The sequence below is a fragment of the Gossypium raimondii genome, chromosome 12 (assembly GCF_025698545.1).
Source record: "Gossypium raimondii isolate GPD5lz chromosome 12, ASM2569854v1, whole genome shotgun sequence".
NCBI lineage: Eukaryota > Viridiplantae > Streptophyta > Magnoliopsida > Malvales > Malvaceae > Gossypium > Gossypium raimondii.
In genome coordinates, this window is record NC_068576.1 from 56,159,955 (window position 1) to 56,187,547 (window position 27,593).

At 29.5% G+C, this 27,593-nt stretch overlaps 3 protein-coding genes across 4 annotated transcripts; 1 reads left to right on the plus strand and 2 right to left on the minus strand.

Annotated features, from left to right (window-relative positions):
* Window positions 1-2: 2 nt before the first annotated feature.
* Window positions 3-4,906, minus strand: LOC105765546 (uncharacterized). Of its 2 annotated transcripts, none has more exons than XM_012584715.2 (9): window positions 4,450-4,906; window positions 4,158-4,358; window positions 3,941-4,063; window positions 3,786-3,823; window positions 3,595-3,691; window positions 1,442-3,448; window positions 1,067-1,219; window positions 567-682; window positions 3-429 (listed from the first exon to the last, which is right to left on the minus strand). In XM_012584715.2, exons 1-9 carry the CDS (start codon window positions 4,519-4,521, stop codon window positions 237-239), a joined length of 3,000 nt encoding a protein of 999 aa, XP_012440169.1. In that variant the 5' UTR covers window positions 4,522-4,906; the 3' UTR covers window positions 3-236. The 2 variants fall into 2 exon arrangements, with proteins under 2 accessions (XP_012440169.1, XP_012440170.1); XM_012584716.2 differs by having other exon boundaries at window positions 3-426; window positions 4,450-4,904.
* Window positions 4,907-11,500: 6,594 nt separating this feature from the next.
* Window positions 11,501-13,105, plus strand: LOC105765547 (25.3 kDa vesicle transport protein). The gene is made up of 5 exons (XM_012584717.2): window positions 11,501-11,713; window positions 11,921-12,081; window positions 12,186-12,329; window positions 12,423-12,496; window positions 12,799-13,105. Exons 1-5 carry the CDS (start codon window positions 11,511-11,513, stop codon window positions 12,904-12,906), a joined length of 690 nt encoding a protein of 229 aa, XP_012440171.1. The 5' UTR covers window positions 11,501-11,510; the 3' UTR covers window positions 12,907-13,105.
* Window positions 13,106-13,796: 691 nt separating this feature from the next.
* Window positions 13,797-16,030, minus strand: LOC105765550 (MYB-like transcription factor EOBII). Its single transcript, XM_012584720.2, has 3 exons — window positions 15,770-16,030; window positions 15,093-15,222; window positions 13,797-15,001 (listed from the first exon to the last, which is right to left on the minus strand). Exons 1-3 carry the CDS (start codon window positions 15,909-15,911, stop codon window positions 14,392-14,394), a joined length of 882 nt encoding a protein of 293 aa, XP_012440174.1. The 5' UTR covers window positions 15,912-16,030; the 3' UTR covers window positions 13,797-14,391.
* Between the last annotated feature and the right edge of the window lie 11,563 nt (window positions 16,031-27,593).

Here is a 27,593-nt window from a genome sequence, read left to right on the forward strand (position 1 = left end):
AATCCAAATTTGCTGCTTGAGCTTTCAATGAAATTGGTTGAATCTAATTTTTCACTGTTCCTAACAGGAGAGATGAGCAACAAATAAAGGAAGAATGCTATTTTCACAAATTCAAATGATAGGGATTTCTTGATTGGACTTTGATGTACCTATCAAACACATATTTCCTTTTAGACGATCAGCTGCTTTACCCTGCTTAGCGTTCTTTGTCCAGCATACAGCATCTTTGAACAATGCTAGTTCTTCTTGCCATTCTTAAGGTTTCTCACTGTCATTACAAGTTGTTGTCTTTCCCCTTCCACTTCTGCAAATTTGAGACTTATTTCAGAATACCTTTCTTCCATGTCTTTAAGCTCACGCTCCATAGATTTGTTCCTTTCCTTAAGACCTTCCACTTCACTTAGCAATTCGGCAAGATTAACATCACTGCTGGTATCGTAAGTAGGAAAAACATAAATGATTAGCCAATGAACTCATCTACAGTAAATATATTGCTTAATAATTAAATCTGATTCTTGAGACAAACAGATTGGCCTTGTTGTTCACAACTTATTGTATGCTCATACCTTTCAACTGGTACTGCTGTTGTTGACAAAGGCATGCCTTCTGCAACGGTAGTCTTAGACTGGAGCTTATCTCGTGACTTTCTTCTTTCCTCAGATTTGTTAACATTTATAGGTTCCTGTATTTTGAACATTGGTAATATTGAGACTGGAGTAACTATCTAGAACTAAACGGATGGAATTGGAAGCATATTAACAATAAGGATGAAACTGAGATACAAGTTACCTTAACTAAAATTTCAATTGTGAGGTCTAGAATTAAAGGAATTTCTATCTCAATTATGCATTGATTGATATAGTTTTGAAGTGGCAACGTTATTTATGTCTTTATTTCTTTCCCGTTAGTACTGCTCAATAGAGTCACTCTGTTTCTATAGAGTTATAATAATTCTGAAATACTGTTTCTATGATTGTTTCATGAAACTAAAATATTGCTGTCTAGTTGCATGAAAAATCACAAAACTATATTATTCAATGCATTTTTATAATTGTAATCCACAAACCTTCTGACACCGGTCTGCAGAAAAACAATGACAAACTTTGAGTTGTTCCATGAAGCTTTCGAGCTCTTCAATCATATTGCTGAGATTACTTTCCTTCTCCGGAGCTGAATTAGCTGATGTTTTCAAAGCAGTTTCCTTGAGGTTTATACGTTCCTGCCAGAGGTTGTGAAATTATTAAGCTTTGCTATCGATGAATGAGAACTTATATCAGCTTGGATGTTTGCATTGCATGAAAATGTAGAATGTAAACATTTCATGACTAGATGAAGGATATTATATATCAATGTGGTTTTCTTCCACCATTGATGTTTGTTAAATATGACACAGAGCGAATTTTTCCATGCATAACAACTAATTTTTTTATAGAACAACTACCTTAAGCAACCTCATTTTTTTCTGCAAGCTAGTGATATCCTTGGATTCTTGAGGAGCTGAAGTAGAGTGGCTGCTTTTCGAGGCAATGTCAGCTTGACCACCACTACTTTTGAGTTCTTTCTGTATAGAGCCGATTTCTTCTTCCTTCTTCTGCAGGTCATTCTTTAATTGAGATACCTGTTTCCTCAGTTTATCTTTCTCCCTTTCTTCCCGGACCAAGCTATGTTTTAAGTCATTACACTCCACTCTAATATTTTCCATTTCTGCCTGCAAATTTGAGATCACCATCTCCTTTTTATCCTTCAAAGACCTCGTGCTAATCAATTGTTTCTGTGCCTTCTCCGTTTCCTTCTTTGCTAAAGTGATTTTTTTCTCAAGTTCATCTCTTTCTTTATTCCATCTTTGTATCAGCATCTCAGTTTTTTCATTTGATGCCTTCACTTTTTTGGTTTCATCACTTTGCTTCCCATTTTCTTTTGCCGGATCAGAAAATTGGCTTCTCTGCTCTTCGAGCTTCTGGATCTCAGTCTTAAGCATTTGAATTTCTTTATAGAATTCCTCCTGCTTTTCCTTCTCTTGCCTTTGTGCATATTCAAGTTGTGAAGTCTTATCGGTAAGTTCCATTGACATTTTCTCTATTTGTTTTGCTTTGAGATCTAGTTGGTGTGAAAGGTGTTGCCATTCGACTGCAGTCTGATCTTTAAGTAGCTCAAGTTCTTCACTGGCTTTTTGGAGCATTTCTTCCAGATCTCTTTTTTGCATCTGCAGGTCGTTTGCTTCTTCAACTGCTTTCATGGTCATCTTTTCATTCTCATCAATCCTACTGGCCATTTCAACGGACAGCTTCTTAAATTCGTCTTGAAGGCGCTCGGCATTAGCAGCATTTGTCCACCTTGACTTTCTTAATGCCTCCTCTGCTCGGATTGCCCTCTGTTCCTGCTCGGTTTTGGAATGCATCAAGGCGTTGAGTTCTTCTTCAAACCCTTGTGTCCGATTCTCCAGTTCTCTGTTTAATTCTTTGACTTGACTTTCTAGCTCATTAATGGCAATTAAAGACTCTGAGTATTCTTCTGATTGCTGCTTGAGTTTGTCCTCTAGTCTTTGCACCTGAGATTCAAGTTCATCTATAGTAGCCAAATATTCTGAGGACTCCTTTTGTGCCTTTATCGATTCTTGTTGCTGGTTTTGCTTTAACTGTGAGGATATTTCATCATTTTCCCGGCTCAGTTCTTCTATATGCATCTCTAACTCCTCCTTATGCTTCTTGTAGAACTCCAACTCAGCATTCAGGTCTGTGATTGTGTGCTTCATCATGTGTACTTCATCGGCATCATGTTGTTCATTCAACCGCACCTCTTCAATGCTGGTACTTGCTTCTATCTCACTGGAGAGGCGAGATATTTCCCTGTTCTTTTTCTCTAGCATTTCATTGAGGTCTCTCACTGCAAGAATCAAATTAGAATTGGAATCCTCCGTCTTCTGCAGCTGCAAACGAAGATTGGCATTTAATTCCTTTTGATGATCCAGCTCCTGCCTAATTTCCTTTAGCAGAACCTCATTCTCATCTTCCGATAGACTTTCAAGTACTTCCTCATCCAGATTGTTCTTTGACTTGAGTCGTTCAAACTCCACCTTCATTGCATCTCTTTCTTCTTTAAGGCTGGTAACTTGTCTCGATAAATCTTGAGTCCTTTTGTTCTCCTTCGTAATCTGTTTCCTAAGAGATTGCAACTCTAATTCCGATACTTCTACCTGCCTCAATAACATAGCATTTTCACTTCTGAGTTTCTCAACAGGATTTTCCGATTCCTTATTCCATTCTCTTGGGACGTCTTCGGGGCTAATAGCTAACTCCGCTAAACTTCCATCAGAAGTTGAACTGGCCGACCAATCCGTGTTTGTTCTCCGGTGCATGTTCTTTTTAGTCATGCCAGTATCCACAGCTCCCTTAGGCATAGAGTTCTGCCGTAGAGATGAATATAATTCAGCGGGGTCCAACTGCCCATCCTATGAAAGAATTAAAGAACAATTTAATTGTAAACTTGCATAAAATAGCCATCTGTTCCAGGTAGTAATTTCAGGATGCTTTAAAACCCAAATCATTGCCATGCTAAACTATAGTAAAACCAGATAAGTGGGGCCTTTGAACTTACTTCTGTTAAAGTTTGGACATTGTCACTGTAATTTATGCCTTCGCGTTGCAGGCTTCCCTCCCTGGAAATGGTCAAGCCTTCACCATCTCCAACATATCTGATATTGAAATTTCGTATAGGTAAATGGAGCAAGAAAAAAATTTAAGGTAAACAGTGAATGAATAGAGATGGGTTATTAATGCTTGTATCACCTCTGATCTTCTGCTCCTTCAATTTTATGAATTGTCACCTATGGGTCATCATGAATTTCCAGAACCAAATTACAGTGAAGCCAATATTAGATTTTGAAATAAATAAAAAAATTAAAATGCTTGAGGCGGTCACTTGACAGTGAGAGAGAACTAACATGTAGAATGGCACCGGAGTTGGCAAACTTAAGCGGCAGAGATACAGTAACAGGTTCAGTTTCTGCAGCAAAATCAGCAAAATCAATCGAAGCTTCACCGAGAAACCCTGCTTTTGAAGATCCCTGCAACCGAACCCAGAAAAAATCAGCAAGAACCACTCACCAGTGGAAACTTAAACAATGGGGAAGAAAAGCCAAAAAGCTGAGGAGTTATTACATTTGAAACAACGAAATGGTAAATTTTTTCACTCAATTTCCCCGTTTTTATCTCTCTAATCATTTTCACAGTTTCATAAACAGGATTCTCCCACAAACAACTCCCATCTTGAACTGCCACTTTCTCTAATTTCAGCGTCGGCTTCCCAACATCCTCCGGCACCAACGCTATCGTTACGGCGGACTTTTTCAACCGTGGCACCTGGAAAAAAAAACAAAAGAGGCTAAATCAGGTAAGAGATCTTTCAAAAACTCTAATAAATTTCTTAACTAAGAATATAACTCAGTAGTACCTGAGTTGCCTGAAACTGCAATTGAAACACTACTTTGATCTTCTTCTTGTCGCTCTTCCATGCCTTAAACATGGTTTACTTTTTTTTTTTCAGTCGTATATATGCTTTTAGTTTCTCTGCTGAATGTTTGCTGCAAATCCCACTTAATGCATTGGGATTCTGACTGAAAAATAGTCCACAAAAAAAGGGGGTAGTTTATGAACAGCTGGGGGAATGCTAATGTGTGGTGAAGGCAATTAGATCTTCCAGTCTGTTAAATTCCTTTAGTTCAGGAAATTAGAGACTGTCAAAATGGAAGATGACTCAGAGTCAAAACTAATCAATTTAGTGCAATACAGTGCAAATAAAGAAGCTTCTTTATAATATATTAACCAAAAGAAATCTACTTATAATTCTAAGTAATAAAAGTTTTGGAATTGGAACGTAGTTTTCTTTTGATTGCAGCAAGGCACGAGGTGCCAAACTTCAAACCAAACAGATGGCTGTTTCATCTTATATAAAATTTAATATATTAAAAATATATTTTATATAAATTTTACATACTTTTTTATTAAATTAGCTAAAATGATAAATATTTTTTTACTTTAACTAGTGATTGAAAGTTAACTATTTATTTAAATATAAATTAATTTTAAAATTCGTGATCAGAATTTATTTTTTATTACTAATTCAACTTTTTTTAATAGAAACCTCACATTAAAAAAAATATTTTTTAGTGTTTTATTTTGTAAAATTAAGTTTGATCACGAGGAAAACAACGAAAATTAAGCAAAGGGGCAAAAAAAAAAAAAGGCACGGCAGAAGTTAGCACTTAGCTGTTACTTATCATATCATTAAAGCATCTTTTGTTATCGCATTTAAGAAAGGTATTGTGGACATCAAAAGGACTCATTTTTAGGCATTTAAGAAAATTTTTAAATAATATTAAATACCGTACCAAGTGAAATTGGGAGTGTCCGTTGCATCAAACCCCAATAAAAGGATACAAATAATAATATTTAAAGAAAAATTAGTGCCAAATGATTAAACCAGGATTTGACAAAAATTATAGAGATGTGATTTTAAAGGTTTAGAATTGGAATGGATAAATTATAATTATGGGTGGTTTTAAGAATTATTGATTAGCGACAGCGATGGCAGGTTCGTATTTAACAAAAGCTTCATCGTTTCCAGCAATGCTAAAAAGGCCTTAACATTTATTATTGGGTGCTTTTTTGTTGGTCAAACCCCCGCCAATTTGCTCTGTGATATGTGTGGAAACACGTTGATGCATGTGCTCTCTTCTCTCTCTTGTCCCCACTCACAGACACCCACCTAGAGTTTTCTAAGATTGAAGTTTATAGAGAATATATTTTAATTTTAAAATAAGAGTTAAATATTATCATATTTTCTACAAAAAAAAATTGTACTTATAAGTGGGAGGTGTCAATTTTAGAATTCTCCTTTTAAAACTTTCACTAATAATATATTAAATAATTTTTCTAATTTCATTATATTTATTTAAATATTAACATAATATTTGAAAAGTCCCTTAATAATTAGATTTGGACATAATTATTTATAATTACACAATGATGACATGTTTAGATAACTATTATAATTAATTGGTCTTGCGAATTTGATGTAATTGAAGCATTACAATTACACTTTCTCATTATTGGGAAATAATTAGACAAGTTACATTCAAAGTCAATTTTAAACAATTATTTTGTACAAATTATAAAATTTATATTATAAGCATGAACATGTATGAATATTTGGGATGATTATGGCAAAAAATATAATTTTATAAAATTATAATAAAGTTTTATATTATTTAAATCCTAAAAAATAAAGTTATAATTAAAAAGTTTGTAAAAATTAATATACATATTATAAAATTGTTATAATATATTTATTTATAAAAATTATGGTCAAAAAATATGAATATAACTTATTTATGTGTCCATGATATACTGGAAGGTTAATTACTTCAATTGAGATAATGAAAAATTATTTCATTTCTTTAGTTAGAATTTTAGGCTGTTCTCAGAAAAAGTTAGCGAAAAAAACTATCCCTAGAATAGATACTAAGAGGAATGTATAAACCAATGCTTCCATAAATTCGATCGTGGTTTACAATTATAGCTCCCGTATCTTTTTATTTGAAATCATCTCCCGAATAAAATAATGAAATAACAAGAATAAAAGAAAAGACAGTGATTTAAATCAAGATTTTTCCTACAGCGTATGGCAAACCGCAAATAGAAGTAGAACCGAAAATAACAAAGCAATCTTGCATCAAACTACTTGTCTTCTTGTAGTTGGATCTCCAAGTTTTTGGAATGCTCCAAATTCTACTTCAGCATCCAAATCTGGATCAATACCGGCAAAAACATCGTTATAAAAATAATACAGTTATTCATAAAAAAATGTTAAAATTTTTTATCAAAACTTATTTATAAAAAAATAATTTTTAAAAGTTATGGTAAAAAGTTATATCATTTATAAGAAGTGTTATGAAAGTTATTAGACAATTTAAAAAACTTTTTTATGAATATTATATATTATAAATTATATATTCTTTTTTTTTAGTTTACATATTATAAAAAGGGACATAATCTAGCATAAGTTTTTCTCCAAATTAAATTTGTATAATTTTTTATAATTAAAGTTATAGACTATTTGGACTGTAAACCAAAATATTATAAGATTGATGCTAATGATGCAAATGCAAAAGGTTTTTTTGCACCATACCATGGAGTATGATACCATTTGAGAGAATTGTGCTAAACGCAAGTGCTATAGACAGCTCACAAATTATTTAATTTGAGACATTCAAGATTTGGAAATGTGATTGAAAAGACATTTGTGATTCTAAAAAAAAAAGAATATCTTTTTTATATTAACAATATCACCTCAATATAATATAAAAAATAATAAGGTTGGGTCGTACTAACATATTGCATATTTCATAACTTGAATCATAGGTGGAATTGAGATGATCCAGACTTTGAAAAGTACATGGAAGAATGACATATAGAAAATCTTAATGATATAGATCCAAATTCAGGTGATGAACTCGGTTAATGACCAACAATGATGATAAAAGCATATTTTAAATATTAAAAAAGGAATAGGCCAACAAACATGCACTAGAACAGTTAGGTAGAATTACATATAATGTGCAATTTTCTTGTTTTTTTTTATTAATTATCGCATTATCAACAATTTTTTAGACTAACATAATACATGTGGTGATTTAATTTTAATTTTGTTACTTGTTTAGAAATAATTTTTATCATACTAGTCATTTTTATAATTTTAATATTTTTAAAAATTAAAAATTATATAACTGTAATTGCAATTTTATTACCAAATAATACATAGTAAATTATGATATAATTACATACGTATGATGAATTACAATTATTTGTAATTACAAGGAGTGTAATTACTACCATAATAATTGCACTTTCATTTAATCCTCTGTGTTGTCCAAGCATACTCTAAATTGATTCAAAATTGAAACTTTTTAAAATTAAGTATCATTAGTTACTCTTCAACTTATGTGTTAGTTAACACATTAAAGGACAGTTTGGATATAATGTAAATAATATTTAAAATGTAAAATTAAATTTTAAATATGTAAGTATTATTGCATGGGTACTAAAAATAATAATCTTATAAAAATTTATAAAGGCTATTTTCTTTTTAAGTTTTTTATACTAATTATTGTGACGTTAAATAATAATTTGAATATGGCGTGATACATATTTGAAGTATATAGATTAAAATTTAGATATATATAATATTGCACGAATAGTTTAGGTCTAAGAAGTTAATTTTATTAAAACTTGTGAAGGTCATATTTGAACTTCTTATAGATATACACATAATTAAAATTTGATTCATATATTTTAAATAAGTTTCATATATAAATGTCTAATGAAATTAATCTAATTATATGATTGTTAATATTTAGATCCAAATAAGAAGGAAGAAATGGGTTTAGTGGCTAACACTTGCCATTGTCAGATGTCAGCACTCACATGGCGTTTCAGATGAGGTTAGTTTCTTTTTCCTCTTTAATCATTCAACTCTAAAAGTGACTGATGAAAGCTGATCGAATGTCTCCTTTCCTCAAATTACAACAATTGTAAAGCAGTTTGTGTAAAGCCAATGTTAAAACTTATCTAAACCATCCACAGCCAATGAACAAAATGGGGGTGTAGTAGGGGACTGAGTAACAACAGGTATTGTTTCACTATCTTATAATAAGTGGTCGCCATGGTCCACTCTCGTACCGCCACCTTTGTAGAGGAACAAGCAAAGCAAACACACTTGAATGGGATGTGGGGCGGGGCCTGGCTTGGGGTATAGTGCCAGGAAATTAGATATTAATGGTTATAAATTCTGGGTTTCAATTCAATTCTCACAAGGCAAGGCAATGTCGCAGCCTTGAATGGTAGTCTTCAATTAGGTGTCAGCAAAATTCAATTCATGAGGGAAATATGCATGTCTGTAGGATTATTGTTGAAGCTGGTAAATAAGTTATTATAACAGCTCCTAGTAAATGTGGGTTTAGATTGGCGATTGAGTGCGGTGCGTTTAGCTTATTTTTTATTTCACGCTACAGTATCGCTACAGTATCTAATCTCACCGCCGCCGTTGTTTTTACACTAACCACAGATAAATACACCGTCCATCCACACTCACCCTAACCCTAAGCATGCTAATTAGTTATTGCCTACTCTTTAACTGTAAGTGAGTTTCAACTGTTTCTAAGAATTTTTTAAGTTGGAATGATTAAATCGGATTGGTTGGTTAGATCGAGAATCAGATTAATTTTAAAGTGTATTGAAATATAGGTGAATTGGTTTTATGTTTTTAGTCTAAAATCCATGACCCGAACCGGTTTTTATGTTTTATAATTAGTTAATTTTGGTTGAATGAATGTTGAACTTCGGATAATATTTTAAAACATTTCAAGTTTTAGAGTTAATGTTGATAATTTCGTTAATATTTTAAATTTTAATTGAATTTAGAATGTATAATTGATGTTTATGTTTTTATTTATTTTTGTTTATAAATTTATTTAATTTTTCCTTTTTTTTCAAAAGTTTCTTTATTTTTAGACTTTTTATTTTTAAAAGAAATTATTCAAATCAAGGATCGATAGTCTAATCGATTCGCTATTGGTTTAGATCGAAAAATATTGGACATAATAATAAATTTAGCTTTCAATATTTACTTTTTATCGTTTTTGCTCTAATTTTTATTTTTGGTTTACTTTGACATTCAACCGTCAAATTTTAATTAATTTTTAAATGAATATTTTGATTGGACTGTTGAAGTTTTAACGTTACTAATGTGGCAACTCAGGTGAACATAAAAATTCAAAAAAATTATTAAAAATTTAACAAATTTAAATGCTCATATTTTTAAAAAAAATTATCCGTGCTTGCAATGAAGTATACTTAATTTATCATGCGAGTGGCCATATTAGTACTATTAAAATTTTAACAATTCAATTAGTCTTTTAGTCCAAAATAATTTAACTAAAATTTAGAATTTAAATACTGAAGTAATAAAAAATTAACGTCAAAATGAGTCGAAAATGAACTAAATTTATTATTATCCCTTTTAAATTTGCATGTATGATTTATAGAGCCTCACTCTTTGTTTAGATTAAAATTTTAATATTTTTTTAGTAAAATAATTATTCGAACCCAAATTATCCGGGAAAAGGCCACAATTTGAGTACGAAATTTAAAATTTTATTTAAAGAACACTCAATTTTGAAGATAAAATAGAATATTGGGCCCTTGTTAGATCCAAATTTCATTGGTAAATAAAGTTGAAAGCAACAGTATGGGCCAGCTTTGTTTCGGTGAAACTTAAAGCCTGGATGAATGTTCCTTTTAATGGACAGAGAAAATGGACCGAAGCCCCAACAATGACCCAGAAAATATATGACTTAGGGTGGGTTTGGATGGGCGATTGGGTGTGGTACGGTACGTTTAGTTTACTTTTTGTCTCACGCTACAGTATCGCTACAGTATCTAATCTCACCGCCACCATTATTTTTACACTAACCGCAGGTAAACGCACCGCCCATTCAAACTCACCCTTAAATTAGTTAAGCACCAATTGATCCAAATCCAACAAAACCACTTGAGACAACATCTCATTGACCAAGATACTAGAGATCCCTATACCCATATAGAATTACGCCGGAACATCTGTTTAATATTTGGGAGAATTTAAGTAAAAATATTAGATCTAAAAATAATTTTAAACAATGCATATATATATTAATTTTGAAATAATAATATAAACAGATTTAAAATGAATTTGGGTTAACCATTTACAAATACGATAAGTTCGAGTAAAATTTTAGACCATTATTTTAAGCTAGATTGAGCTTGAATAAGCATGTATTAATATCATGCTTAAACTTAATTCAAATCTGACCCGACCAACCGAACTTTTTAACACCTCGCTTCTACTTTTAGTTACCTTTCCTTCTCCTACATTCTAACTATATCCTATTACTTTTCGCCCACGAGAATTTCCTCAATCATCACCATCCCATCTTTGTATCAACAATACTTCTACTATTTAATCCTAGAGGTTCAACAAGATTAAGATCTAAGCTTCACAACTATCTTCACTGTATTAATTACATGTAGCCTTCATAAAATTTGCAGTTCTTTTGTCACCCACAGGCTCCTCAAGAAGAGGAACTAATTCCCTTCAACCATTTAAGTTTCCATTATTGTTCTTAATTCCAAACTATAAAAATAACTTTGAATCAGAACATGATCCTCGAATACCCCAAAAACTATATATTAAAAACAACAACATTTCTCCTCATGAAACTTGCTATTGACCCACCGCACAGGGTTTCATTTTTTAGCTTTTGCACGCAGCCGAAGTGGTATAACTTCGTCTTCATCTTCACGTCTAATATAATATCAGCTTTGCCTTCAGAGCAAGCATTTCCTCCCTTTATCCCCTATATAACCCATCACCCACGCCTTGAGAGACCAAAAAAGAAATTGTTTCATAATCAAAAAATGGTGAAGCTAACCATTGTTGGAAGAGTGAAAGATGGGTTACCACTGGCACAAGAAGCAAGGTACATGAACAACGAGACGACAACGTCTCACAACTTATCATCTAACTACAAGCAACAAGCTGAGTTCCTTCTCAATGAAATCTCCAAAGGAGCTTTACCACTTCCCTCAATGACCATCCGCGTTGATCACCATTCTTTCAAGTATCCTTTAACCCCATGCAAACTATATGTGTGTGTGTGTGTGTGTTTTCATTCATATGCATATATGCATACAACTTTAATATTTCTTGAACTGCTTTCATTCATTTAATTGGTTTTTGAAGGCAATAATTACACCAACTTTTTGTTTTTATCCGACACGTATACAAACATAGATTAAGATGAACTATTTTTGCTCTTTACCTTAAGCTATTTGGTGGTGAATGGAATCTGCTTCATCACATTATGCGATTCTTCATATCCAAGAAAACTAGCTTTCAATTATCTTCAGGATTTGCAAAAGGAGTTTGACAAGTTTGATAATGGCCTCATTCACAAAATTACTAAACCATACAGCTTTGTTAAATTCGGTATAATGTCCCCATTAGCAATTTTGAAGCAATATTTCATTACATTTCAATGTCAAACAATCAAATACATATTGAATCAATATATTCTGGTTTTGAATTTGCAGATAGTATTATTTCTAGTATTAGGAAGCAATACATTGATACAAGAACACAGGCCAATTTATCGAAGCTGAATGCTAATCGTCATCGAGAACTCGATATAGTTACCGGAAACATGTCCGATATCGTAGAAAGAAGACGAAATTCGGGTAAATTTCGGTTTAGATAAAGGAATTTTTGTGCTTAATTAAGTATGAACATTGAACACATAGAATACATAAAAAGAACTTTATTTTGTGCAGAAATATTAGAGACCCCAGCAGCTAATAATACCCCTCAGATCTCCTCTCTACTATGGGGTTCTCCACGGCTTGAGGCATGTCAATTGGATTTTTTTTTTCTGGTTTGGGTTAATATAACTTTTAATACTTGAACTTAGTAATTAAGTCCATTTTCATCTTTAAATTTAGATTTCATCAAAATCTGATGATCCGGCACAAATTTTTAATACCATATCATCAAATTTTTATATTTTTCAAATTCACTTATCAAAATAGATATTACCAAGTTCAAGCACTACTAATTTTATCAACTCTTTTTAGTTCCATCAAACTTTTTTATTGGGTTAATATATTTGCAAATGTTAACCCTTTTCTTTTTCTTAACCATTGTTAACAGGCAATTGCATTGATTTGGACACCCATTGCAATCATTACTGTTATTGCTTGGATTCTTTTATGGGCTAGCCTAGTTTTTACAGATGACTACTTACTATCAACTTTGTAGAGCTCCTCAAATAATAAATCATGATCAAAGAAAGCTTCAATTCACCACAAGAACTTCAAATATGAGCTTGTGATTAAATGAAAAACCATGATCATCAATTGATCATGTATAAGTTATGTGTTTCATGTACCATGCTTCCCAGTTATTTAGATTGTCAATCAATCAATTTTCTATAATCCAAGTTTTTATTATCGCAATTTGAAATGATAAAAATATTACGGAAGCTCTGTACTAAGAGTCAAATTATATTTTTTTTGTTAAAAATTTGATAATTTAGTCTATATACGTTATATCAAAGAAAAAATTAGTTTTTTCTATTAAATTTTTTATTTAATTGTACAGTTAATCATTGGCGTGGCTAACAGAATAACTAGACAGTGGCATGTGGCATATCATGCGTACTTCATGTTGACATAAGTGGATCAATTTTCAACAGTAAAAATGAATGAAATTTTAACAGAAGGACCAATTGCTCTTCTATCTAACGTACAAAGACTAATTTAATTATTTTTTAATAGAGAAGACAAATTATAATCTAATTCTTAATATAAGAGACTCTATAATACTTTTACCAGTTAAAAATTGGTTCATAATAACACTCTTAGTAACATTTACCACCCTTTCTCTCGATGTACCGAATTCAATGAGTTTTTGGTTCATTGTTAAAGGACAAAAAAGAGCATCATTGACCTTACTGAATGTGAATAAAACGTGAAGATGATGTAAGGTAAAACAGTTTGGCCTTTTCAAACATACTACCAAAATACCAATGGTTGCCGCACTTAAAATTTATTTACAAAAGTCAATGGAACTATAAATATTTTCCAATTTCTCAATGATAATTTAGCAAATATATAATATGATAAATAAAAAATGGGTCAACCAAATGATTGGGTTCACAAAATATATAAAATTTTGCTATTAAAAAGAGAAACAAATACAATGTTACACTCGGTTGAAACCTGTCCTTTTGAAAACAAACTATGGGTACACCAAGAACAACAACATGGAAACATAACAAAAAAATTAAAAATTAAAACTTTAAAGCTCTTTTTTTACCGTATTTGTGGAAGTCGGTAAAAGTATTACGGAGGTCTTCAAATTAGGAGTCAGATTGTATTTTGGCTCCTCTATTCAAAAAATGGGCAAATTAGTCTCTGTACGTTATATAAATTGATCCTCTTGTTAAAAATTTTATCCATTTGTACTATTAAAAACTGACGTGGCTGAAGGAATAACAAGACAGTAACTCATGATGTGTCACGTCCACCTCATGCCAACGTACAATGACCAGTTTTGTAACAGTATAAATGGATGAAATTTTAACAGAATGACCAATTTACTCTTTGATCTAATGTACAGTTAATTTGCCCATTTTTTGAGTAAGAGGGCAAAATGTAATCTGACTCCTAATACAATGAACTTTATGGTACTTTTATCTCATTATATCTCTATACAATGAAAGGAAGCAACTTTTTAGCCATTTTACATGTACATTACATTGTTATTCATATTGAAATCACTGCATATATCATCCCCAGATAAGGAACCAACGAACTCGTTCCCAGAAATTTGGGTTTCGAAATCGAACAGTGAGCTAGACATTTCGTTTGCCGACCCGTTGCTTAGTCCATCGTGAAGATCACTGCCACCGAATGTTCCTTCGTTTAACAAGAACGCGTCCATAAAAGGGTCTTGGAAGTTTGAACTTGAATTGTGATTAAATCCATAAGAGGTAGCCGCGGCCGGACCGCATTCTTGATCGAGCGATAGCCATTCTGCGAATAAAACCTTTGGCAGGGGGCTTCTTTGTGGCTCTTTGGAGAAATCGATAACATGCTGCGGAACGGCTCGATCAGTGCTTACCGAGAGTTTATCAATGTGATTGAACGATTCATAGGTTGGCATTTGGTCCGAGAAAATTCGAGGAGAGGGTGTGAATTGTTTGTTTTCCGAGCTTGAAGTTGTGCATTGACTCCTTGCTTGAGAATCCATTTCTTCAGCTTTTGCAATTCTTTTTTTCAGATATGAATGCCAATAGTTCTTTATCTCATTATCTGTTCTCCCAGGCAAATTTTGTGCAATTTGTGACCACCTAATCAAATACAATCCTCATTAGTTCCATACATACATACATACATACATACATACATACATACATACATACATACAGTGTTGTTGCTTACTTGTTGCCTAACAAATGATGGAGGGTGAGAATCGTCTCCTCCTCTTGCGGCGTAAAAGTGCCTCGTTTTAGCCCCGGTCTCAAGTAATTAATCCACCTTAATCTGCAACTCTTCCCATTCCTCTGCAACCCTGAATGTACAATTATGCCAGAAAATTGTTTTAGGGGAGGTCAAAGTGCAATTTTACCATTATACTAATTTATAATTTCATAAACTTCATAAGTACTACAAGACATATTAAATACCCCTTATATACAACATTTACAATTTCATGTGAAAAAAACAGGGGAAAGCTGTTTAAAGTGTTTGATGATAAGTTCAGTTTAGTTATTTTTACAAACAGAAAGTAGTCATCAATCATCATCAATCCCTTTCACTTTCTTTTCACTTTTGCTTTAGCCAATAAAAGAATCAATCGTTTTCCTTTTTCTTTCTTCTTCTTTTTTTTTTTTTTGTGTTGACTCCCACCATCAACACCACCACCACCACCAACAAAAACAGGAAAAAAAAATCATTAATGTTTTTACACAGACAGGGCAAACCAAACAAAGTACAAACAATAATCTTTATTACATGACATTACTAGTTGCAAAATCATATAAACACCAGTCAATCAACAAATAAAGAAAAAACCCAGAAATATAACAATGAATATGAGAAGGGAAATGGAAAGTAACCTGCATTGATGGGAACAGAGCTCCAACAACCATGGCCATGTTTAAGGACATAGTTTCTAAGCTTTAAATCTTCTTCAGGTGACCATAAACCCTTCTTATGCTTAGCTTTTGGCTTATTATTTTCAGATGGCCTGGAAACCATTTTCTTTTAGCTTTAGAAGGAGAAAGAAACCAGAGCTTGTCCTTTGGTACAAGCTTTAAAAAAAAGGGGACAGAGAGAAAAGGGAAAAATTAAGGGGCAATAAGCAATGAATCAAAGGGCAGAGACTGCAAATGCAATAAATAGCTGACCCCCAAAAAGTTATTAATGGTGTAAATCTAAGATTAGTTGGAAGTTCACTGATTTTAAAAAAGGAAATGAAAAAAATAATATTGAAATACTATTATTAATTCTTCTTAATTATGATATAATAAGTTTATCTTTGGTCCAATAAATAAACTTCTTTGAAATTTTGGGTAAATTGCACTCAAGGTCACTAAACTATTAGTAAGTTTACGTTTTAGTCACTTAACTTCAAAAAGTTACATAATGGTCACTATGAAACAACTTTGAACATAAGGAATATGCAAACCAAAATCCAAACAGCTTTCTTCTCCGACCTTCGACATTGATTTCAGACCAACTTGGATCTAAGGTATGTTATTCTACTCGTCGATGGTATTGACCTACTATATTGATAGTCGATTTGTCGTTTATAGCTCGCTAGTCGAACTTTTGAAAAATAAAAATTTAATAACCCAATGACTTAAATAAAAAAACTATTAAATAGTTCAATGACTTAAATGAAAACTTTTGAATAGTTTAATAATCGTTGTGTAACTTTTTGAAGTTGAAAGACAAAACATAGATTTACTAATAGTTTGGTGACTTTAAGTGTAGTTTACCCATTTTTCATTGAAGAAATGGTAATGATGATTATTTGTTTTGTTTAGAATCAATATTATTTTGCTTAATTACAATCTTATTGAATTTGTGATACCTAACTTTGATGAAGGGAAAAATTATTAGATGAATTTTGGACCATTTAAGTCTTAGAGTTATTATTCATGAATGGATTAGATTAAAATAATAAAATTATTTGTTGAAATTAATACAAGCCTGTTTAGACCTTAGCTGGTAAAATTAACTACACAATTCAATCTTTCTATTTTTATTGTTTGGTAGTACAAAGGCATATTTCAGATAAGAATAATTTCTTTTATTTTACTTTTTGGGTTATGCTTCTTGCTTCTTGGCTTTGTACACCTTATCTTAATCTTATTAAATTATTAGTGATTTTATATTTCGATCATTTAATTTCAAAAAGTTATAAAATGGTTATTGAATTATTCAAAAAAAAATTATTAAAGTTGTTGGGTTGTTAAGTTTTTTTTTTTTTTAAGTCTGGCTAGCAAGCTCCAAGCAATTATCGGATGACCAATACAATGGATCAATATCCATCGATGAGTAGAAGAACGTACCTTATATCCAAGTTGATTTGATAGTCAATGTCAGAAATCAAAATAGAAAGTTATTTGGATTTTACTTCCTAGATTCACAATGTTTAAAATTATTTCAAAAAAAAATGAACTATAGATGAGAAGGGGAAAAAGAGCTTTGCAAATAAAAAAGGTCATGCAATAGCGATTTTAATAACTCATTGACTTAAATGAAAACTTTAGAATAATTCAGTGACCATCTTGTAACTTTTTGAAGTTAAGTGACCAAAACATAAACTGACTAATAGCTTAGTGACATTGAGTATAGTTTGCCCTAAAATTAATGGCTAGGCAATGAAAGGTAAAAGCGCCATGGAGGCATTGTATAGTTGTACTATAAGTCAGATTGTATTATGCTTTATCTACTAAAAAAAATGGTAAATTAGTTCATGTACATTAAATCTAAAAGCAAACTAGTTATTCTATTAAATTTTCATCCATTACTATTAATTAAAAATTGGTCATTACACGTCAACACGAGGCACATATGGTGTGCCACGTATAATTGTCTGATTATTTTTTCAACTACACCAATTTTTAACAATAGAAATGAATAAGTTTATCAACAAAAACGTATAAAAATAATTTATTCATTATTTAAATAAAAAGACAAAACACAATTTCATTCCTAATAGAAAAGATGTCCATGTTAAGGGAAAAAATTCTATTATAACTTTTTTTATGAACTATTATGACCGTAAAAAGTTAAAGTAAGGGAAAAAAGGAATATAGATATAAAAGTAAAAAAGTAAAAGTTTTAATGTGGATAAAAGAAAAGGAATATAATTTTGGAATGTTCCAAAATAATAATATAGATATGGGTCAGAATATTTGTTTATTGAACTTGTTTTAATATTTTTGCAATGTAATCCTTTTTATCCTTTTCTGTACCGACAGTTTATATTTAAAATAAAAATACAGATTTATTAAAAGAAAGAATACAAGCATTTTTAACACTATTTTGATATTGAAATTAAATACATTGGTGCATGATTTTTAATCCATTTTTTATTCGGATAAAAGAAAGAAAATCATTTTAGTTTAATATAATTGAAACAGTGTTATGAACAAAATAATTAATTAACTTTTTTAGGAATTAATTAACTTCTTTTCTAACAACTACAATCGGGTAAAAGTACTCGCAATTATAAGTTTATAAATAGGGTTATATTCAAGTTGACTAAATTATTAGTAGGTTTACGTTTTGGTCACTTAATTTTAAAAGTTACAAAATGGTCATTGAGAAATTTGAAAGTTTTCATTTAAATCATTAGACTGTTTTTGTTTGCACCAATTGAAATCTCTCTTTCCTTTTCTCATCTACAATTCAATTTTATTTTCATTAAACAACTTTGAATGTCATGAATCTGTGAACCAAAATCTACACAACTTTCTTTTCTGGTATCTGATATTGTTCGTTATATCAACTTGGATCTAAGGTATGTTCTTCTACTCATCAATAGGTATTGATCCATCGTACTGATTGTCAAATTGTCGCTTGGAACTCTCTAACTAAATTAAAAGAAAAAGAAAAAAACTTAACAGCCCAAAGACTTAAATGAAAACTTTCAAATAGTTCAATGATCATTTTATAATTTTTTGAAATTGAGTGACCAAAACATAAATTTACTAATAATTTAATTACATTTGATGTAATTTACCCTTATAATTAACCTAATAAGTTTAATTAATCATCTATTCTTCTCAAACCGTTGTATACAAATCAGCTCGGTTTTATACACTAGATAAAATGAATTATCACCAACAAGTGGTTGGATGTAATGGTAATCCACAATGCACTTCCAAATGAAAAATGTAGGTTTAAACCATGAAGACAACATTGTTAAAAATGATAGCCACGAATCTCAAATATAAACCGTAAACAAACATCAAATCATATAAAAAAGTTAAATTCATATAATCTAATTATTTAGTTTTTTTGAATTGTTACAATAATTATTGAAGAATTTGTAACGTAACGGAACTTTCTTATTAAAATGCACTCAACTATCAACGCCGCAGTATAGATCACAGAGACAATAATTTTACCATCTATAACCTTATCACAGTTTAAAAAATCGAATATCGGCTTTAATTAGACTAATAAAGTCCATTAATTAATATATTTAGTGAGTCAATAAACTAAAATAATTCAAATTTGAGCTTCAATTATAAAATTTAAATCTTAACTAATAAAAACCATAGTGGTATCATACGTAGATTATTCAATACTTGACTTTAATAATTATATTTACAATAAGGGTAAATTGTATAAATAGTTATCTAACTATTAGTTTATTATTGTTTTAGTCACATAAGTGTAAAATTTTCAATTTTAATCACTATTGTTATCGAAATTTAATATTTTGGTCACTCTTTCATTAAATCACTAATGAAATATCGGCATGATCTTTTTATTGGCATGATAACAATTCTTACACAATATATCAAATGACAAAATGTCCTAATACTAATTATTGTAATATTTTATAAACATAATTAATTTTTAAAAATTTCTCAAATAAATTGAGGCCTAATTGATGGGTGATATTATTTAGGGGTGTAAATGAGACACCGGTGCTCACAAACTGCTTGAGTTCAACTCAAAGAAAACTCAAATTGATAATTATTGAACCGAATATGAGCTGGCTCGAACAACTCATCAGCCTTGTTAAGGTTTTCATCTTCAAATTTATGTTATTACCATTAATACATATTATTAACCCAAACTTAATTATAGAACAAAGTTTGAGCTCGGGCTAGAGTGCATACAAATTTAATCGAGTTCGAGCTTAAGTAAAAAATTTGATGAATGAATTTAATTAAGCTCGAACCTAAAACTAAATATAGATCAACTTGATATGGGATTTAATAATAATATAGGTTGATTATAGTTAGCAATTAATTATTTTAAAATAACATATTGAATAATTAAATGTTTTTAAATAAAAGCATTAAGAAATGATTAATCAATAATAGGCAATTATGGACCCTTCACTCTTGTTGTGTTCATTAACTTCTAAACAATACATACATACATATATATTTTCTCAAGATTCGGAGCCTTTTGACAGATTGTATCTACATAATTTGATTATTATAATATATATTAATTATTAATTATTTGTTTATATATGTCAACTTCAACCTCTCATTGCTCCTTTGAATAGTTAACAAAATAAATTTTACTGCCGCTAAATAATCTCTATTATTTTATAAACTCTCTCTATAGTTCTTTTTTTAATTATATTTACCAAAATGCACTGTCACTTAAGCCTTTTTATTATACACGTGCCAAAGTGGGAACTCAGTTCATAGAATTAATTCTAGCTTGTTACAAAATTCATATTAGAGTTCAAATCAGGTTTAATATAACATTTGATACCTGAACTTTATATTTTTTAACTTGGTATCTAAATTTTTTGGACCCAATTTGATACCTGATATCTTTTTTCTAATTTGGTACCTAAGCTTTTTTTTAGGTTAAGATTGGTACATAAATTTATTAAATATTATACAAATTACGCAAAATGCTAACGGTGTTTTTTTTTGTTATGCTACAAAATATTGTCAATATTAGAATAAATTCATGTTAAAAAAAAGGTATCGAGCTATGCCTAACTAATTAATATTAAATAATAAAAAATGTTTTTAAAACCCAAAATTAAAAGAAATTCATTATTTTCAATTAATAAAATAATTAAAACTAAAAGTAATTGAACATGTAAATTACAAAAAAATATCATATCATATGTTACATGCCAATCATACATTGATTATTTTTACTACCTTGTAAAAAAAACATTTTTAGTATATTGGAGTAAATTGTAAACATTTGGCAAGTACCAAATCGAAAAAAAAAAGATTAGGTACCAAAATAGGAAAATGAGTGAAGTTCAGGTGCCAAATTGGACCTCCCAAAAAGATTAAGTACCAACTTAAGAAAAAGTGTTAAGTTTAGGTATCGAGTTTAAAAATATTGTCAAGTTCAAATACCAAATATTATATTAAACCTTTAAAAAACAAGAAAATATAAACATGTAACAATTGAAGAGATGTGAATATATAAATTTATTAAAATTATATAACATAAATCATGTCAAAATATGTATTACAATATTATAAAAATAATATATACATCACATAAATACACATATTATTGTTTTTTTATAGAAACACAAAAATATTGTTTTAGATGTTCTTAACATCATTCCAGTAAATTCGTAGTTTTTATTAACATAATTCCCGTTATTAAAAAACATGTTAAGATTCCCGTTATTAAAAAAGAAACATGTTAAGATGTGGATAGTTTACTTTCTAACATATGAATAAAATAAACAAATATCAAAATCATAAATTTTGATTTTTACGATTTTATATATGAAATGTTAATTAGATTCGATTTTATAAATCATTAATAATATTATCGATTTAACATCATTTTGTGTTGATATATTGTTTACAAAAAATTATATTAATCTAATATGAAAATAAATGTATACAATTGAATCAAAATCAAAATTTCATATATATGTATGTATAAATCTCAATTCAAATTTTATATGTATAATTGCACCAAATCAAAATTCATATGTTAAATTATATATTTGGCGAAATTGTGTATAAATTTGATATTAGAAAACGCTAAAATTACTAAAAGGTAAACTAAAAAAAACACGACCGAATATTTTAAATTTTCTGTTGAACCTTCAAGCTTTCGTTTTCATCCATGCCCATGAGGTTGCAAGTTTGTAAGATTTTTATTATTTAAAATATCTATTTATATAATAAAATATACAATGGTAATTTTAAATTAAACGAGCTTAAATGTTGAGTTTTAAATAAGTTAAAATTTTGTGTTTATGAACCAAATCAAATTACATTCTTATTAATTTATAATTAATTTAAAATTTTATGGTGTAAAAATACATGTTTTATATTTAAAACGGTGAAAATGTTGTTTTTTCGAAAAATACTACATAAGAATTATTGGTTGTTTTTATTTATTAAAAAATATTTTTAGAAGAATATGTATGAAAAAGACTTTACAAAGGGACTGAATTGAAAATTTCCTTCTTGCTTTTTTTCCCTCTTTTAGCTTACATGTGGTTAAAATAAGTGATTAATTGAGAAAGTTTCCTGTTAAAATAATATAAAAATTGAGATTTAACCTTTGCTCTTTTGAAGCTGAAAAGATTCAGGGAATAATATGGCGTCATTGTGTATATGTCACAGTATATATAAATTTAAAATTAAAATAAATTATTGTAATATCCAGAACAAATGAAGCAACTATATATTGAATTTAAAATAGGGATCAATATTAGCTTTGTCATATTAGGTGTCTGAACCTAGCATTTTGCAATAATTTTTATTGGCATTTTATGCAACTTGATTATGAATTTTCCTACAAATAACCAATGTGTTCATTTAATAGGGAAAAACCATTATTCAAATAAAAGGCAAATGTTTAAAAAAAAAATTTGGGGGGGGGGGGTTTGGTTTGATTTGGTCTTAAGGCTATATATATATATAAAGGTAAACTATAAAAATAGTCACTTTTGTTTGTTTCAGATGACATTTTAGTCACTTATGTTTGAAATGTTACGTTTTAGTAGTCACTTACGTTATCGTTTTGTTACAAAGTGGTCACTTTACCGTTAAACTCCATTACCTTCGTAACGACTGTCCTACGTGACAGTCCAAATGGTTGTTAAATACCAACTTGGATGCCGATGAAAATAGGTTTTTAATTAAATAAATTTAATTTAGATTGCCACGTAAGACATCTAAATTAGTATTTAAAACCCATTAGGACTGCCACATAGGACCGTCGTTAGGTAGGTAACGAAAGTTAACGGTAGAGTGACCACTTCGTAACAAACCGATAACGTAAGTGACAAAATTATAATATGAAGCAAACAAAAAATAAAAGTGACTATTTTTATAATTTAGCCTATACAAAGAAAAGGGAATGAAGAAAAGGGATCTACCAAACAATATTGTGACGGAAGTAATAGTTTTAAGTGTGCTGATTTTGTATTTATTAAGATTGCTGATTAAATTAAAATAATTAATTGTTTACAATAAATATTTGGCCATTTTTCCTTGGCTTATAAGTTAAGAAAAAGAAAAGAACAGGCTCAAAAATTCATTTCAAAGATTCCCAGTTAAACTTTTAATTATGTTGCTATCATATGAAATATATGTTATGGAAAAGGAGCATTTTTCAGTGTTTCAATTTGAAAGCATGTTAAGAGACACGCAATTTGGAATGTGTGTGTGTGCGCTTTTTTTTCTAATTGGTTTTTAAGGTCTTTTTCAAATAATTATTAGTGTTGAGGGGTTTTCAACAAAAATTTATGAAATGTCGTTTGCTTAGAGTTAATCTATCTATCTCTGAACAAGTTTGATATTAAAGCAATTTAATGTTGTGAATATTTTTCATTGCATTTCCAGATGAAGTTATCTAGATGTATGTATATATTAGTTTTTATGCAAATTTAGTTATTTTTTAAATAACTAATAATGTTGATGGATTTCTCATTTTTTCGGGAGAAATTTATGAAACATTATTTGTTTAGAGTCGGTGGATCTCTTAATAAGTTTGGTATTATTTCTTGTTGAGAGGTTTTATCTCCCAACTCTAGTGAAAGACCGAATGCTTGAAGAGATAACAATTCATAGAGTTGAAATGCCTTGTAGGGTACACAATGCATATTGTTGGACTTGAACCCGTGCCTATAGTACACAAGTGGTAGTATTCTCATTCGTTGGCATGATTGTTTGAACAGAACTAGACCAAATGGTTGGACTGGGAATTAACTAGAGTATTGGTCCAAAGAAAAATATTATATCGGTTGACTTGAGAATAGATATTGACTGATTGAATCGGATTTTTATAAATTTTTTAATGATTTATTTAATCGAACTCGACAGACAAACAAACTGATGGCCTAACCAATTTGACCACTAATCTAATTCTAAAAACCTTGTCGATTGGTGTACTATAGGGGATAGATTCGAGTCCAACCATGCTCATCAATCATGATTCACCTTTTTAACCATACGAGAAAACACGCCCCTGCTTTGTTAATTCACTACTTTAAGCCACCAGTTTAAGCACTCGAACTATTAATAAAGTTAGAAAACAAAAACTCATTTCAAATCAATACCAACTAAATCACCTGCTAGCTCGAAACAAACCATACTTGGTAAAATTCTCTCAAAACAATCAAGAAATTTGAAGAATAAAATCAATGAATTTAAAACCTGTAAAAAAGAAAAAGAAACACAACCTATTTGCGAAAGCAAGTGATGTGGTCAACTTTGGTTTGCAGTGACACTGTTGTCTGTCTTGTGGGGTTTAATCCTCTAGTTTACACAATTGCTCAAGTCATCTTTTGTGCTACCAAACTTTCATAAAAAAATCACAAATGATCAAACCTCGCAAAACTTCAACATTAACCTACCCCTCTCTCTCTCTGTTTTCTCTTTTTCTTAATTTCCTTTTCAAGGAAGAAAAATACAAATACATAAAGTCAAAACAATACTTTTCAATAATTAGTTCCTATGAAGACGTGTAGTTTTCAATTCTCATTCTCTTACCCAACATTTCAGCATCATAGTTCAAAATAATTTTTTAAATGATTGACAGTTAAAAGTTAAATTTTTATGCTGAGTGAATTCTATTAGTAGTTATTTAATTATTAATAAATTTATTTTTGATTATTTAATTATGAAAAATTATAAATTAATTCTCCAATTATTCGATTTTTTTGTATTTTATTTTCCTTATTAAAGAAATGTTTAAAAATATTACATGTTGAGTAATTTAATTCCACTAGGCTACTTGTATTAAGTATATTTTTATAGATATATAAAATAAATCAATAAGAACCCCATTAATAGACTCTTAAAATATTTATCAAATTTTTATTCTCCGATATGTTTATTAATTTATCTCTTGATTTTAATTACACTAATTTTAAAATTTTATTGTATTGACTTGACAATATAAATATATGCTCTAATTGCTTGAGTACAACCAGAAAAGGCTAAACAATTACATAAACAAATATTATGTTCACATAAAATTTTTAATATTAGAGCCGTCTGCTCAATTAGATTTTGCAATGTGTTCCTAAACCATTCGATTAAACTCCTTTATATTTTTAAAAAAGGTAATCTTATTGACATTAAATTATTTTTATTGGTCGTCTTAATTAATTAGGTAGGTTGGTAGATGGCAAGTCACAAAAACAAAAACAAAAAAAGTTAAAATTGTTATAGTCCTTGTATTTTTAAAAAAATGGAATTTAATCCCTTTATTTTTCAAATTTTAAAATTTAAATCTAACTGTTGGCACTTTTTTTATTAAATTTGTTATTGTGTCATATAAAAAAACCTACTCATTTTGTAGCTATGTAGTTAAAAAATATATGTTGTAATTAACCTAAATTTGACAAAAACAATATTAACAATTAGACCTGAATTTTAAAATCTAAAAAGTGGAAGGGCTAAATTCTAAAAATACAAAACTATAGGCATATTTTAACTAACAAAAATTAAGAATTAAATCAATAATTTAATTTTGAGACAAATATATTTGACACACCATGCACGCGATGTACCATATATTAAAAGTGTTAAGCAATTTCTAATATTACATGTAGCTAATTATGAATAATTAAGGATAATTAGGTATAACTAATTAGTAAACAAGGTTATCGTGGACATAGAGATAATGTTAATTAAGCACTGAGAATTAATTGTTTTAGGTAAAGGTTTTGTGTGGAATTTGTTTCCTATGTTGACATCCATTTTGCTTTTTCCCATTTCCTTTTTAATGGATTAATTTGGTTATTTAGGTTTAGGATTTTATTAAATTTAATGATTTTACTATGTTTATATTTATACGGTTAAAATGAAATAAATATAAATATATTAATTATCAAATTTTAGTTGTAGTGCAGTGCATGAGCCAAAAGTCTAGTGAATGTATAGATTTTAAATTTCAGATTAATGTCATTAAAATTATTTTTTAAAATTTAAATTTAACTATAAAAAGATATAAAATGGATATTAAAATATTTGAAATTTTTTATTTAAGTTACTGTATTATTAAAGTTGTTGCGGTATGACATTTTTCTCTATTCGCACCGCCTACATAATCAAAAGCTCTGATTCTTTTTTTTATACAGTTCAGTTTTTAGAGACAATTTTAAACGTCACAAATCTTTAAACAAAATCCAAACGACTTTATTCTCGATCTCCATAGCTAATTAACATATATCAACTTGAAATTAAGGTATGTTGTTTTACTAGTCAATGGATATTGATCCATCGTACCAATCATCGAATCGTTACATGGAGCTTGCCAGCGGACTTAAAATTTTTATAACAACCCAACGATTTTAATAAAAACTTCAAAATAGTTTAGTAATTTAAATGAAAACTTTTGGATATTTCAATGAACATTTTGTAACTTTTTGAAATTGAGTGATCAGAATGTAAATTTATTGATAGTTTAGTGACCATGGGTGTAATTTCCCAAATATATTTTAATAAAATAAAAAACTAATTTTTCTAAAACGCACCTTTATTTATCTCCAATTGTTCACAAAAAATATAAAATAAGAAATTAATTCTACAATCAATATTCTAAAAGATTTTCATGTTGGACTATATCATTATTTAAAAAGATATATTAAATATATCTAATGTATTATATAAGTTCACCTACACCATCGAAGACTCAATCAATGGAAGGTTCGTTATTGAGTGGCAACTGGCATGGGAAAGAATAAGACAGTAGATCGAGGAGTATCCCCGACCGTAACAGATTTGTTTGTTACGTGCCCAAAAAACCCTTAATACTTTACATTACATAAGCTGTACGTACGTATGCATAAAAGTCTACATTACAATATCTATATATACATACACGTCGAATATCAGACATTGACTTTAATTTGACACTAAAAAGGCCATCGTCACCGTGACAGACCAGTAGTGATGAAAATGGACTGAAAGTATATAGTTGCAATCAACTAACCATAGGATGTGATAAATCCATATATGGTTATTTATCTGCATTAGAGAAGAATTGAATAATGATAGGTAACTGTTGATGAGAGGTTTTTTTTTTGAAACAAAATTAAAAAATTAATACTTACGAATTTATGGTAGGGATTGTTTTTTCAAAAGTTTGAACTCGAATAGATTCTATAATGAATAACTTTTAGTCATTAAATCAACAAAAGGGTTCTGTTAATTAAAATTAATTATTAATAAAATTATATTGAAATTAAATTTAATAATTATAATAAATAATGTAAAAGAT

Bases quoted from the DNA above. Each gene is read 5' to 3' on its own strand.
- LOC105765546 (XM_012584715.2), bottom strand. From the start codon at position 4,521: ATGTTTAAGGCATGGAAGAGCGACAAGAAGAAGATCAAAGTAGTGTTT. The intron at 3,824-3,940 runs GTTAGTTCTCTC...GATGACCCATAG, and splicing joins ACTCCGGTGCCATTCTACAT to GTGACAATTCATAAAATTGA. The intron at 683-1,066 runs GTTTGTGGATTA...TTCAAAATACAG, and splicing joins CTGCAGACCGGTGTCAGAAG to GAACCTATAAATGTTAACAA.
- LOC105765550 (XM_012584720.2), bottom strand. From the start codon at position 15,911: ATGGTTTCCAGGCCATCTGAAAATAATAAGCCAAAAGCTAAGCATAAG. The intron at 15,223-15,769 runs GTTACTTTCCAT...TTGTACATTCAG, and splicing joins CTCTGTTCCCATCAATGCAG to GGTTGCAGAGGAATGGGAAG. The intron at 15,002-15,092 runs GTAAGCAACAAC...GTATTTGATTAG, and splicing joins CATCATTTGTTAGGCAACAA to GTGGTCACAAATTGCACAAA.
- LOC105765547 (XM_012584717.2), top strand. From the start codon at position 11,511: ATGGTGAAGCTAACCATTGTTGGAAGAGTGAAAGATGGGTTACCACTG. The intron at 11,714-11,920 runs GTATCCTTTAAC...CTTTACCTTAAG, and splicing joins GTTGATCACCATTCTTTCAA to CTATTTGGTGGTGAATGGAA. The intron at 12,082-12,185 runs GTATAATGTCCC...TTGAATTTGCAG, and splicing joins ATACAGCTTTGTTAAATTCG to ATAGTATTATTTCTAGTATT.